The 15,210-nt window shown below is 36.5% G+C and overlaps 1 protein-coding gene and 1 non-coding gene across 5 annotated transcripts in view; one reads left to right on the forward strand and one right to left on the reverse strand.

Annotated features, from left to right (window-relative positions):
* The window catches only part of SMG1 (SMG1 nonsense mediated mRNA decay associated PI3K related kinase), a 97,666-nt gene that overhangs the window by 23,745 nt on the left and 58,711 nt on the right, over positions 1 to 15,210 (forward strand). For 3 of the 4 annotated variants that reach the window (XM_033839563.2, XM_033839564.2, XM_033839561.2), the window contains 10 exons: positions 1,460 to 1,623; positions 2,148 to 2,303; positions 4,158 to 4,294; positions 5,784 to 5,842; positions 6,834 to 7,047; positions 9,619 to 9,744; positions 10,140 to 10,212; positions 11,295 to 11,392; positions 12,678 to 12,851; positions 14,684 to 14,908. In XM_033839563.2, coding sequence (XP_033695454.1) covers positions 1,460 to 1,623; positions 2,148 to 2,303; positions 4,158 to 4,294; positions 5,784 to 5,842; positions 6,834 to 7,047; positions 9,619 to 9,744; positions 10,140 to 10,212; positions 11,295 to 11,392; positions 12,678 to 12,851; positions 14,684 to 14,908 — 1,426 coding nt within the window. The remainder of the gene's footprint in view (positions 1 to 1,459; positions 1,624 to 2,147; positions 2,304 to 4,157; positions 4,295 to 5,783; positions 5,843 to 6,833; positions 7,048 to 9,618; positions 9,745 to 10,139; positions 10,213 to 11,294; positions 11,393 to 12,677; positions 12,852 to 14,683; positions 14,909 to 15,210) is intronic. The other variant, XM_033839562.2, reaches the window with a different exon arrangement.
* Positions 9,152 to 9,260, reverse strand: LOC117308410 (U6 spliceosomal RNA). Its single transcript, XR_004522389.1, has one exon. It is a non-coding gene; the product is annotated as a U6 spliceosomal RNA (small nuclear RNA).

The following is a 15,210-nucleotide window of genomic DNA, read 5'->3' on the forward strand; positions in this document are numbered from 1 at the left end:
TCGAAATGAAATACACAGACACTTTTTTTTACACATAGGGGAGGGCCATGGGGGTTGAGGAATAGCTCAGTTTCTGCTCTTGCCAGTGTCCTTAACTTTTCCAGATAATTATGGGTGCAGCAGGTGTTTTAGTAAGTATCATAAAAGTGATTTTTTTCCAGAAGGTTGTTCCTCTCAGAAGAAATATCAATAGCAGAGGAACTTTTTTCTTGGTATTTTTCATATGCTGCCATAGGGTAGTTAGTGTTTTATTTCTTTCTTTTTTTTTTTTTTTTTGCGGTACACGGGCCCCTCACTGTTGTGGCCTCTCCTGTTGCGGAGCACAGGCTCCGGATGCGCAGGCCCAGCGGCCACGGCTCACGGGCCCAGCCGCTTCGCGGCACGCGGGATCCTCCCGAACCGGGGCACGAACCCGTGTCCCCTGCATTGGCAGGCGGACTCCCAACCACTGCGCCACCAGGGAAGCGCATGTTTTTTTATTCTTGATACCTTATGGTTGATGGAAGAATAAGGCTCATGAGAAATTATAAAGTTTAGCTCCCTATTTTACTGATGGGAACATTGAGGCATAGAGATGATCCTTAGATAAGGGTACTAATTTTATCCTGGGGCTGAGCAGCTTGTTAATATCAGGTATCTCGGATTATTCTAGGCGGTACTTGAATTTTAAATAGATTATGGACTGCAACCTTCAGCTTTATTGGATTCCTGACACCTTGCTTTTATTTTCCTCATTTTTAATAATTTTAATAGATATTCTTTATATGAGGAATCTTCAGTGAAGTCCTCAGTATTGCCATACATTAAAACAATCTTTGCAGCTAATGTGTTCTTTCCTAATATCCTATTGAGCTTGCTTTCAAATTTCATTCTATAATTTATTTTCCCACCAAATAGTCAAGTTACAAATTTAGGTGAGAGAGGGAGAGAGCCACATTGCCATGAGGCAGTACTTTAAAAATAATTTGGTAACACATTGCCCCTGCCTGATATGTTGCCAGTGTTTTTTTTATTTTTATGACTGGGAAGATTGTAATTTTTCCACTGGTTAAAACCCTGTTCTGGGAGGAGGAGATTTAGGAAGAACTATTCCTTTTATCAAGTCATGTGAAAAGAATCCTGGGACCAGGGTGACCAACTGTCTGTTTGCCTGGGACTGAGGGAGTACTTAAGACATGGAACTTTCAGTGCTAAAACCTGTTAAGGTTTGCGTTGGCCACCCTAGTCCTGGTAGTTATTTATATTTCTGTATGGGTCTTTAGATAGCAGGAGGGGCTGAAAAGCTGGTATTTCATCCATTGACAATCTCTTCCCAGTTGAAAGACTTCTTATTACACATTGGAATGCTTATGTATAATAGTAATGAGGAGAGAGGCATGTATGAAAGAAAGATTTATGATTTGGGTTATCAAAATGTTTGTTTAAAGTTGTAACCTTATATACTTTTCTCTCTTTGCAGAACTGATAGTGCATCAGCCGACCCAGATAATTTAAAATATTCTTCATCCAGAGATAGGGGTGGGTCTTCCTCTTATGGACTGCAACCTTCAAATTCAGCTGTGGTGTCTCGGCAAAGGCACGATGATACCAGAATCCATGCTGACATACAGAATGACGAAAAGGGTATATATATTTCCTTGCTGCTAGAGGCACGTTTTTTGTGCGTTTGTTTTTTTTAACCTAGCTACCTCTCCCTTTCTTCCTCCTTGCCTGTCTCTCGCTCCCTCACCTCTCTCTTCTAATATGTTTAAAATATAAATATTACACACAGTGCTGTTCTTGAAACTTCTTAAATTTACCCCCTTAATTAAAAAAAAATTTAAATGTACTTTTCACACACGCAATACATAAATGCAGTTTCCTTGCCCCCAAAATGCAATATTATCACTAAGGCTTTCCTGACTACTGTCTCTCCTCTAGACTTCTGAAAAGTTTTAAAGTACAAAATCTGAGTTGATTTAGTTTCCATTTCTCTTCTTATCTTCCACTGAAGATAACAAAATGAAATCAATGCATGCATCACAGGGAAAGAGTAGAAGCCAAGGCTGGTTGAACTGCAGATTGGGTCAGAAGAACCTGAACTATCAGGAATTGATTGAGTGAAACAAAGAGCCCTATTGAAATAATGTAAATGTTGCTGTTTTTAGGTGGCTACAGTGTCAATGGAGGATCTGGGGAAAATACTTATGGTCGGAAGTCGTTGGGGCAAGAGCTGAGAGTTAACAATGTGACCAGCCCTGAGTTCACCAGTATTCAGCATGGCAGTCGTGCGTTAGCCATCAAAGACATGAGGAAATCACAGGGTAAGGCTGGGTAAACTGGGGACAATCACACAAGCCTCTGCTGAGACATCTCCTAAATGCCTTTTTCTGTACCAGTGCCTTGCACCTGTGTGAGTTGGTTAGCTTACTGAGTTGAGAAACATGTGCAGGTGATAATTGTTTGCATTCCTTTTCCTGTGAACTGTTCCCTACCATGAATTACCACAAGAAGGTTTTTAATACTTTTTAAAGGAGAATTCTCTTAAAATAAGATTAGAAGACTGGGTAAGATTTTAAAGAAAGGATTTTCCTGATTATAGTGGATACTGAATGTATAGTGGACTCTTACTGCAGCAAGTCCTTGAACTCTAGGGTGAGGGTAGGGGTGTACATGGACTGGGCCCTTTTCTAAAGTTAAATACACAGTTACTGCTTCTTGCTTTATAACACAAACCTCACTCTATAGGTAAAGTGTCTCGAAAATTCATAGGATTAAAGGTAATGATCATTTTTTTTTTTCTAAAAGAGAAATTTATTGTATTGGTAAAGCTGCTTAAGAAATCAAGATTTCTGATTTATACACTTTGTTGGGTATAATTACTCTTTGGACATTTAGTTTATGACCGTTTTTTCCCAGTGAGGGCTTTGTGTGTGTGTTGTGTGTATCTTGGTGAACATCTTTGTGTTTATAGTTTTTTGCATGCAGTTTAAAAAAAATTTCGATAAATTTTCTAAAATGGAATGACTAGTCAAAGCCTATACTGTCTCAAAAGTGTTTGAAGGGACTTCCTTCGTGGTCAAGTGGTTGGGACTCTGCGCTTTCATTGCAGGGGGCATGGGTTCAATCCCTGACCAGGGAACTAAGATCCTGCATGCCAAGTGGTGCGGCCAAAAAAAAGAAAAAAAAAAACCACCGGTGTTTGAAGTCTTAGATTTAGGTATGATAGAGTTAGAAAGTGACTCTAAAGCTTATTTAGTTTAGATCCCCCTTGCAAGCTCAGAGTTATGCAGTTTGCTAGGGGTAGAATTGTAAATAGAGCCTAGATTTCCTGACTAGTAACCTAAATACATTTTTAGCAGTCATCCTTACTGAAAATACTCTATAGGCTAGGGATTTTTAAAAAATCTTATTCCTTCTCTCAGATGTTGTAATTTCTTTTATTATCTATTTTCCTTTCATTCATTAGAAATGAAACTGTCAGACCCTTTAATGTGGTTTGTGTTAATGTACATGGGTTAATGATGATAAATTGTGCAGCTGAAAATTTAAAAAGAAAAATTTAGTACTTAAAACCATCTTTATTAGTAGTGTTCAGCATTTTGAGTACTCCTGCTTGTTCTTGTCATTAAAAAAGGGAAGAAAAGTTTTGATTTGCCACTTTCCTTGTGGCAGCATACTTGCACATGGCAGGTGGTAATTAGACATTTGTTGAACTGAATATGTGATTGCCATTCACCAAAACTTTGTCCTAGGAAAATGATGATGATGTGAACAAGAGGCTCCCCTCCAGTGGGAGACCTAGGTGAGAAATAGAAGCATGTACCCTGTTTCTGCCTGATAGAGACTTTATCCCTAACCTGTTGAAGTTTCTTACCTATGCTCTTTACCTAGATGTTGAAAACAGTTTGGAACAGATTCGAAGAGAATAATTTCTAAGCCTTTCTTTTTTCTCTGTCAGTTGATCCTCTGGAATGAGGTGTTTGCGTATCCTTTTTGAGGGTCTGCTGTGTGCCCGCAGTCTGCTGGGGCTGGGTTTATAGTGATGAACAGAAGTGTTAAAGGACCTACATTCATTGAGCTTTTATTGTCTGGTGGACTGTGATTTTTAATATACTTTAAAATATTTGGGCTGTAAAGTTTCTGTGCTGATTCATACTCAATGTTTATATTCACAGAGCGATCGATGTCTTATTCTGATGAGTCTCGACTGTCGAATCTTCTTCGGAGGATCACCCGGGAAGACGACAGAGACCGAAGACTGGCTACTGTAAAGCAGTTGAAAGAATTTATTCAGCAACCAGAAAATAAGCTGGTCAGTATAGTATGTTTGGAAATGTTGATCAGTTTCATTTTTCCATAGTTTAGTAGATAATGTTACCTAGAGTGGTTTTAAGAAGGGAAAAGTTTTGCTTCCAAGGAAAAATAATAGGGATTCCTTATTCCAGATTGATTTGGCCTATATTATGATGGTCTAGAACTTAATGCCCCTAATGTATAATTTATCTATACAAATGTTAGATCCACATTGGTTCCTTCTGCAATAAAGTGCTTTTGACCTTTTACACATTTATTCTGTTGTCCTCGGAATTTTTTTTCTGTGTTCCAGGACAGAATATCTCTGTTTTTCATATGTGAAATTGGGGTAGGAGGTACATATTTTGTTCATGGGTAAGTTTGGTGGCCTGGGCTAAATAAATGGAAAAACACTTTAAAGAGTAAAGTACAGGAGGGAGTTCCCTCGTTGCCTAGTGGTTAGGATTCCGGGCTTTCACTGCTGTGGCCCGGGTTCAATCCCTGGTCAGGGAGCTGAAATTCCACAAGCCGTGTGGCCCGGGCAACAAAAAAAATAAAATACAGGAGCAGTTACAAATTTCTTCACCCTTCAAGTAAGTCTCCTAATGTTAAATTAAGAACTTGCTATAGGGCTTCCCTGGTGGCAGTGGTTAAGAATCTGCCTGCCAATGCAGGGGACATGGGTTCGAGCTCTGGTCTGGGAACATCCCACATGTCGTGGAGCAACTAAGCCCGTGCGCCACAGCTACTGAGCCTGCACTCTAGAGCCTCCGAGCCACAACTACTGAGCCCGCGTGCCAGAACTGCTGAAGCCCGAGTGCCTAGAGCCCGTACTTTGCAACAGGAGAAGCCACCACAATGAGAAGCCCGCACACAGCAAAGAAGAGTAGCCCCCGCTTGCCGCAACTAGAGAAAGCCCGCACGCAGCAACAAAGTCCCAACACAGCCATAAATAAATAAATAATTTTAAAAAGAACTTGATATAGAACAGGAGAAAATTAATGAAATGGTATAGTGAGTCAAATAACATTTGGTTCAAAGCAAGCTTCCTCCAACCCTCCTCCCCATTTTATTATGAAAAATTTCAAATACACAGCAAATTGAGAGAATTTTACAGTGAATATCATAGTGTCTAAGCTCTGTCATTAACACTTTTATCGTATGACTGTATCATATATCTCTCTACCTCTTCCTCTATCCATCAATCCATCTTTTGTTTTAAAAATGCATTTCAGAGTAAATGAAACAAGCTTTTTAAGTTTTTTTTCCCCCCCATTGATGATCATGGCTGTATATTTCCTATGGGTAAATTTCTTTCAGAGTCTGAAAGGAAACTTATGACACTCTTAACTTATGATATAATTGGGACCTGGGAATAATAAGAAAAGTAAGGTGTGGTCCAGTTATAATTTGGAGGGAAACACAAGTTAAAAAAAAAAGAAAGTACACAGTGTTATTCTTAAAAGTATAGGAATCTGAAGCTTTTATTAATGTGTTTTTTTTTTAAGGTACTAGTTAAACAATTGGATAATATCTTGGTTGCTGTACATGATGTGCTTAATGAAAGGTAAGTAATTTAAAAGACTAAAACATATTTTTAGAAACTATTAAAAAGTGTACAAGAAGATAAACCCATTGGCTTCATTTATGAACATCTACTTAATGTTTAACTGGGTTCTCTTGTCATCTTTATTTGTGTAAAAATATTTAAACAGTAATTACCACTGAATACAAACGAATCCACTTGAAAGGGAGAGCCATTCTTCTTTTTAATTTGTCAACATGACTGAATAATTGAGCATTGACTTGTAGAATGACAAACTCTTAATGCAAGTGTGAATGAATGCAATTAACTTTTGTAAACTAGAGCATTTGGAAACTGCTTAGAGAGTAGAGGTGAAAGGGAGCTTCCTTCTTTGGGCAACAGTGGATTCAGGCCATCTATCCTCTGAGGCTACTGGGGTTCTCCAAAGGTGTGCAGTCATTTCTTCATATGGTGATTCCCAAAGAATTGCAGTGTTGGAAAGCATCCAAAACTCATCGCAGCAGATCACGAACCTTACTGCTTTTTGATGGTTTTATTTTATATAGTTTCTCATTAATATAATACTTAAATCAGTGTTGTCCTTTAAGTTTACTGTATTTAACTATTACCATTTCCTATTTTATAGTCCTTACATATTGAATATTACCAAGTATATAATTATATAGTGTGTTTTATCTGATCACTTGTTGCTGCCCTTTTCTGCAAATCAGTTAATGTAGTTTGAGATGGAATTTGAAGTCTGAATTTTAGTATTTCTAAGCCTTTCCTTACTGTTTGTAAATAATTGATTCTATAAAAGGAAATCTAAAGTCTTAACAAAGGTACTTTTGGCATTGCAGGAGACAGAATCTAGAGAATATTTGAAGTGGATAAAATTTCAACCTTTTGTGTAGTTTGAATAAAAATTATAAAATCATTTAAGACATTCTGTTGTAAGATGTGTCATTCTTGTCATCTTTGAAAGCTTAAGCTTTTTGTGTATTTTGTTTTATTTGCATTAAAATAAACACAGTAGCAAATTGCTTCAGGAGTTGAGACAGGAGGGAGCTTGCTGTCTTGGCCTTCTTTGTGCTTCTCTGAGCTATGAGGCTGAGAAGATCTTCAAATGGATTTTTAGCAAATTTAGCTCATCTGCAAAAGATGAAGTTAAACTCCTCTACTTATGTGCCACCTACAAAGCACTAGAGACTGTAGGAGAAAAGAAAGCCTTTTCATCCGTAATGCAGGTAAGAATTTCTGGAGGGTTGGGGGGAATGATGATGCGCTTGGGAAGAAAGTTGTCCTTAACACACATCCTTGAAGGGGAGCTTAAAGAAAGGAAACTTAGAATAGGGGTTATATACTGATTGATATATGACGTAAATAAAACTCATGTTTCTGAATTAGAGTAAATGATACACACTGAAGGTAGATTTAAAGTAAGTTATTTTAAAAATTTTGTCTTTTTGCTTTTTAGAAGCTTTCTTTTGAATTTGCGTAGTACTAGAATCATTTACAGATTTGAAAATAGAAGCTCCATGAGGAAAACCACGTAGAAGGGGGCTTCACATTTTTTGAGGGAGATAAAAACTAAACACCACAACTTATTTTGGGCCTAAAGTTTTGATAATATGTCAAAATTCTTATTCCTAGTGATATAAAATAAATAATTGTGTGTCTGAATTACTATTATTATTTTTTTGGCTGTGTTGGGTCTTCGTTGCTGCACGCGGGCTTTCTCTAGCTGCGGCGAGCGGGGGCTACTCTTTGTTGCGGTGCGTGGGCTTCTCATTGCAGTGGCTTCTCTTGTTGAGGAGCACTGGCTCTAGGTGCGCGGGCTTCAGTAGTTGTGGTTTGCAAGGGGTACGTGGGCTCTAGAGCGCAGGCTCAGTAGTTGTGGCGCATGGGCTTAGTTGTTCTGCGGCACGTGGGATCTTCCTGGATCAGGGATCAAACCTGTGTTCCCTGCATTGGCAGGTGGATTCTTAACCACTGCACCACTAGGGAAGTCCCTGTATCTGAATTATTAAGATCGTTCCCAATTTAATTTTGAGCAAAGTTATAAGTAAGTAAATTTTTGTTGAGCTAATGTTTTTAAAAATTTAGGATGTGGTGTCTTTAGAATATTTGATATCTTTATTTAATTTGCTTTTTTTATTAAACAATTCATGGTATGTTTTATTTTGGTTAATTATTTTTAAAAAACATGAGAAATCTATTCTGTCTTTAAAAATTTTATTTTTATTTGATTATAGAGGTTGTGACAAAACTTTGGAAAAGATGCAGAAAATAATTTGTAACTAACCAGCATAACACCAAATTTGGCTTATTCTGCATACAGTTTTCATAATATGAACATTTCCCCAAGTATTTATTTTGAAAAATTTTAAATCCACAGGAAAACAGATGGGCTGGCACATTAAACATCCATATATCTTTTACCTAGATCTGTCACTTATTAACATTTTGCTGCAGTTGTTTTGTTTCTACACACACACAGACACAGACACACACAGAGACACGATTTTTTGTTGAACTGTTTGAAAATAAATTCCACACATCATGATGGCTTATGCTGTGATACTTCAGCATGCCTCTGCTAAGGTTAAGGCTAATCTCATATTAACATTATAATCATACCTAAGAAAATTAATTTTGTCACATAAGACAATCCATGTTCAAATTTTGCAGCTGCCACTAAGATGTCTATAACTTTTGTCTTAACCCAGGATCCCATCAAGGTTCATGTATTGATGAATCTTTAATCTCTTGAAGATGGTGGTGTGCCTCTTTAACCTCTTAAGTAGAACAATTCTCTGCACCCTTTTTTGTCCCCCTTATTTTGTAGAATGTTCTATGTTTTGGGCTTGTCTGATTATTCCTTCCTGTTTAGATTCAGTTCAAATATTTTGGTCACGAATACTTCATGGGTTCATACTTAGTGCTGTATCACACTAGCAGGCATATAACTTCAGGTTCACGTAACTCTTAGATAAAGAGTTTCATCACTTGGTTAAGGTGATGACCAACCAGATCTTTCCATTGTGAAGGCTTATTTTTCTCCCTTTGTAATTAGTGAGTAATGTGGGCATGATACTGTGAGACCTCCTGAATATCCTGATTTTTTTCATAATATTTCACTTGATTTTAGCATTCATTCATATTCTGTGCATTGTATAGATTATAGCATTGGCTGTTGCAAAATGGTGGTTTTCTAATTGTAGCATTTCTTCTATATTTATAACATCATTCTTTTGTAGAGAAGAACTTTCCTTTTGGGGAAAAAATTGATTTTAACAAAAAATTTTAGCTACAAAATATTCTATAGGTAGTATGCCATATATTTATTTTAAAAATATATATAGTGGTAACATGAGCCTGTGTGTCATTCTTGTGTTGGGGCCATGCTAACCTTCTTTAAATCATTCCAATTTGAAGCAAGTACTAATATCTTAAAGTATAAGTCGTACAACATCTGCTCTATGTTTTGAATTGGAAAATAATTCTGGTACTTTAAAGACAAGTTTCCCAAGCACATCTTAGTTTTTCTACTTAAAATTTTAATCACACCCATGGTTTTGAAGAGAGCACTTAGGAACAATGTAAACATGTAACTTAGGAATAATGTTAATAGATATTAAATGAGGGGAAAACAGTGGATTGAAATGTTTTCAACTTTTTTGGGAACTAAAACTATAGAATTTATTTTCTTTGATATAGTCAGTTTTGGCTATAGTCACTATTAAATAATGAACCTAATTTGCTTGTTTTCTCCCTGTTTTATTAAATGTTCACGGTTTGTAACTTTTATTTTTTAGCTTGTAATGACCAGCCTGCAGTCCATTCTTGAAAATGTGGATACACCAGAATTACTTTGCAAATGTGTTAAGTGCATTCTTTTGGTAGCTCGATGTTACCCTCATATTTTCAGCACTAATTTTAGGGTGAGTTCCCCGCCCCCTCTTCCCAGATGATGGGGTAAGGGATTGGCTGCATGTATGAGGACCTGGGGAATTAGATAGAAAACAGAGTTTCTGCTCCTTTGAGTATAATTGGTTTTAAGGTCCAGGATTGAATGATGCAATAATGTAGCTTTATAAAAAATACCATCTGTACTTGCTAACACTAATACCTTAAAATACTTAAAGAAATATTTCATCAGTGTCATAAAGAAAGTTCCATTATTCTCCTGCCCTGCCCCTCCCAACCCCGCTTTAATGTATAATGTCAAGAAGGTGGGACGTAAGATGTTCTAGGTTCTCTTACTCTGAAATGTTCCACAGGTTGGAATAGCAATAAGACCTTAAAATGATTAGTCCCCTTCTCTGTCTCCATCCAGGATACAGTTGACATATTAGTCGGATGGCATATAGATCATACTCAGAAACCTTCGCTTACACAGCAGGTGTCTGGTGAGTCGTTCAGCATATACCAGTCATTTAAATATTGTGGGAAGGAGTGTTCGTTTCTCAAAGACCAGCTGTTAACACTACTTTTTTGATAATGCAAGAAAAATAATTGCTTCAGAGGATATTTTGGTGAAGATTACTTGTTAGCTAAATTTATCTTTTAAAAGGAAAAATGTGTACTTTTGTAGTAGGTAGGGAGAGTAAATACAGATTGTAGTGTTGCACCTGTGAGTAAGGACTTTATCTCAAGTCATTTGCTGCGTGTGCTGGTAGGAGATACCACAGTGGCAGTACCCTGAAGGGTAGAAAGGAAGATCCTGGATATTCGTGATTTATTGTTTTTCTATTGATTAAACAAATGGATTAATTTGGAGGATTGTCATAAATGATAAAGAAAAAATTTTTTTTCCGTGTTAAATGAATGACTGATATGACTCACTTGGACATTTCAACTTGTTCCAGGTGCTGTAGTTTCTCATAGCTTATTTGGTGAAATAAACTTCTGAAATTAAGATATACAGGTGAGAGTAGTTCTCTCAATTCCACTGGCAAGTGGTCCCATTTCCCCTGGAGGGATGAGTGTACGCTTTTGGTGACCACGTGTGGCCCTGGAGAAGAAAGCCAAGGTGGCCATAGATTGGCACATTTTAGTCTAAGTCCTGTGTGTAGTGACAGTATGGCTACTGAATCTACTTATTAAAAAAAAAGGACATGAGATTATATTTTACTTTCTGGAGAATTTTCATTTCTGTAGCGTTAAAAGAGGTAGTGGTTAATCATTAGTATATTAAACGGTTTACAGGGAATTCCCTGGTGGTCCAGTGCGTAGGACTCTGCGCTTCCATTGCGGGGGCCCGGGTTCAGTTCCTGGTCGGGAAAATATTATCCCGCAAGCCGCGCAGCACGCAGCACGGCCCCAAACAAACAAAAAACAGTTTACAGTCCTAATTTTATGATATAGGGCATGTTTCAAGAGTGGGCAACTTGAAAACCAGATACCTTTTAAAAGAATTCTCTTAAATATTTTTTTAACTTGGACTTAAAATTTTTTTCTACTCTTCCAAAATTTCTTGTATGATTCCTAGGGTGGTTGCAGAGTTTGGAGCCATTCTGGGTAGCTGATCTTGCATTTTCTACCACTCTTCTTGGTCAGTTTCTAGAGGACATGGAGGCATATGCTGAGGTGAGTATATAAAAAATGAAGTTATTTCCTAAAATTTCAGGTAAGAAAAAAGCAAAAACAAAAATCTAAAGCAGTGCTAAATTTATTTTAAAACAATTCAGATCACCTGACATTTAAGCAAAAATTATGAGACCATTGCAATATTTTAATTATTTTTAGATGTTTTTAAGTTGCCAGCAGAATTACCAGAAAGATAGAAAAATTGCAGGCCTAATTTCCCAAAGCTTGAAATAATCTTGGTGGCTGGTAGTTTCCTGAAGACATTTTCTTCAGTTGTTTCTTATTTTTTGTTATGAAAGAGGTGAATTGATATTGTATAAAAGCCCCTAAAGGCTTTTTTCTCTTACTTCTATTGGCAATCTTGGATCATGCTTCGGAGGACAAGGCTTGGCTTCAGCCACCTTTGAGTATGGTACCTTTAATACTGCTGTTGAAGTGTCTATTATTGGTTCTTGGATTTCCTGGCCACTGTCCTGACTTAAACCTGCCATCTTAGTGTTTCTTCCCTACTCAGTTGGTAATTACCAAGATTCTTGTTTGGTGGTCAAGGCTTCCGTAAAGATTTAGCTTCATCTTTTCTTTATACTTTTGCTACTTCTAGCAAACAGTTACTTCACTACTTTTAACTCTACCAATCTATCTGCCTCTTAACTCTACCAATCTATCTGCTCCCTTTCAGAGAAAAGTGAGGGAATATTTTGCTTCCACATGTTTCTTTACCCCTATGCCTAGGATGTCTTGGTTCCTAGCACACCTTTAAAGCTGATCTGCTTCTGATAAGCCACCCATTCTAGTTTGTAGAGACTTCCCTTTGCTATCCCTAAGATTGAATTCTCTTTGATTATTTTGGTGCTTAATTATGTGTAGGTATATGTTGGTTGTAGTACCCCGTTTTTTGCTAATCTTTTCCTTTGAGTATGTCTAATTTCCTCAGCTAGCTTATAAATCTGTAGGCTAGGTCTTCTAAGGTCTTATAATTTTTTAAACCAACCTCCTCTAAATTCCCCCAACCCCCTTGCTCTTCATGTGAATAATATTGGCTTAGTATACTGTTGACTTGAGTGGCTCAAAGAATCTATTGAGGTTAATATTTGCTTATTTAAATAATTAGAGAAGCAAAATCTACTTTTATACTTAGATTCATGTTTCCTTTTCTCATAAGCCGAAATTCCTCCTTATTTGTAAAAATGTATTATAAAGCTAATTGATTTAAAAATTGGGAGTTGTTTTTTGTTTTTTAAACAATGTCTTACTTAAATAAGAATGCTATTGAATTCACATCTAGGACCTCAGCCATGTGGCCTCTGGGGAGTCAGTGGATGAAGATGTTCCACCTCCATCCGTGTCCTTACCAAAGTTGGCAGCGCTTCTCCGGGTATTCAGTACTGTGGTGAGGAGCATTGGGGAACGTTTCAGCCCAATTCGGGGTCCTCCAATTACTGAGGCATACGTAACAGATGTAAGTTTTAGTAGTCTTTAGTATCATTCAGCAAAAATTGCCTTTTCTTTTAAATGCTTGTTTACCTAGTGAGCTATGTTATTAATCCCTCATTTGTTTAGCATGTGTGTAGGTGTCTGGCCACTTTCTTAAATGGCCAGAAAAGTAGGGAATTCTATATCTCACTCCCCTCACCCCCCCAACCTGATGAAAAAAAGTCCACTCTGAATTTTTAAATGCCTATGAACTTTTCTTTTAGGAGATTCTCTGTAGGTTCATTTATTCTTGTTTTTAATATGAATTCTAAAATCTTATTCTTTAGTTTTTTAATAATACTGAGTTTTGCTTTAAAATTATTGTGTCTCCTTTTAGTTTTTCAACATACTAAGAATAACTCTTAACAGGGAAGGCCTCGAAAAGTAATTTTCTCTAAGCATGAGAGGATGAAACAACTTGATAGCCTAACATCAAAGGATATAAAGATATAAGAACTTAAACTATGTAATAGCCTGAGACCAATCATAAGAGGTAGCTAGATTGCCACATTTCAGCAGCCCCAGACATCAGCTGCACTGTATTACAGTCCAGTGAGTGGTTCAGTGTAATGAATGTGAGAAATGAACCCCCATCATTATATTCTGCTTGAATAAGAAGGGAGAAGAAACCTGTGTGATAGTCATAAAAGATTTAACCTAAATGATTAAAATTTTACTGCTAGTGTAAAATTCTAGCTTTTATGAGCATTTACTTTCGTTGAACACTTTGCTAGATAAAATAGGACATTAATTATATATATATGTAATTCTTGGTAAGTTAATTGTGTATTTGAGCAGAAATGTCCTGAAGATAATTAAAACCAGCATGTTAATATGTTAATATTTTGAAACTGATCCAAGTGGTTTAATATTTTTATTTTTACTGTCTGAAAGATGGGTGGTTGATGACTTTGTCAGTGTTGAAATAAAAGCAGTTTATTATATCTATTTATTTATATCTATAAAACAAAAGGACAGGAATGTATCATTTTCCAGGATAGTTCTATATTAAATGTACTCTTTTATGAAGGTCTTTTAGGTCCTTGCCAAAAATGGTCTTTTAGGCCTTTCAAATCTATATGCAGGTTTACCAAAAAACCCCTATATGTAGTGGTTGTTGAATATTACAGAAAAATTTGAGAAATATTTTTCTGTATCAATCTTTTCTGTGTCTGTTTTTCTGTACTTGTTTTTTCCTAAGTTATTTTTATGAGAAATGTAGTACATTGACTACTGTAGTTTACTGGGGTTTTTTGGGGCTGGAAATGATAAGATTTTCATAATCCTCAAATAGGTATTATATGTTATGAATGAGAATGTTTATATTTATCTTTACATAGAGACCATCAGTACATGAACTTTCATAAGCTAAAGCTATCTTGGATATTTAGTTTTAAAAGATTGATTAAAAGTCCAAGTGCTAGATTACGGAAAGTTATTCTCACGGCAGGTTATTCCCATGTTGTTAATACTGTTACTGTTCTAAGTTCTGGTGTATTTCATGATTATTATGAAGATTCTGAACTTCAACCATTTAGTGACTTTGGTGGGGGGATAAGAATTGGGTATAAGGGAAATAGAGTATGGCAAATTCCATTCCTCTCACAATAGTACTTTAGAATACTTAGGCAATATCCTTTTTGTGTATTGTACCAGAGATACCTTATTATTATTCAGCCACTGAGAACTAGAATATTAAGAGACTACTGACAAGGCAGGCAGTTAATTTTCAATAGAAACTGCATTAAATAGAAAATATTTCTTGCTCTGTGGAAGAATATGAGTTTTTTTTAAAGCTGCTTGTTTTCCCCATTGCAGGTTCTGTACAGAGTAATGAGATGTGTGACGGCTGCAAACCAGGTGTTTTTTTCTGAGGCTGTGTTGACAGCTGCTAATGAGTGTGTTGGTGTTTTGCTCGGCAGCTTGGATCCTAGCATGACTATACATTGTGACATGGTTATTACATATGGATTAGATCAACTGGAGAATTGCCGGACTTGTGGTACAGATTATATCATCTCAGTCTTGAATTTACTCACATTGGTATGTGAATTCTTTTTTGTTTAATATGTTTATTCAGGCCCTTAAATTTAAATTGATGCGGAAGAAGTTAAGCCCTTGTTTGTTTGTGTTTTTTTGCATTAATTAGTCTTATCTATATAATCTAGTTTGTTTTTGCTCTAGTATCTGTGTACTTTTAGTATTTGAGAGCTCATCTCAGTGTAGCTGTACTTTTTTTTTCGATGAAATATCCTTTATTTCGATGAAATATCATCCTTCACATGAGACCATCTAGCACTCCTGATAAATACTGTGTAGAGAAGGTACTTGATAGCTATTTTGAA

Source organism: Tursiops truncatus, chromosome 15, assembly GCF_011762595.2.
Source record: "Tursiops truncatus isolate mTurTru1 chromosome 15, mTurTru1.mat.Y, whole genome shotgun sequence".
In the NCBI taxonomy this organism is placed as follows: domain Eukaryota; kingdom Metazoa; phylum Chordata; class Mammalia; order Artiodactyla; family Delphinidae; genus Tursiops; species Tursiops truncatus.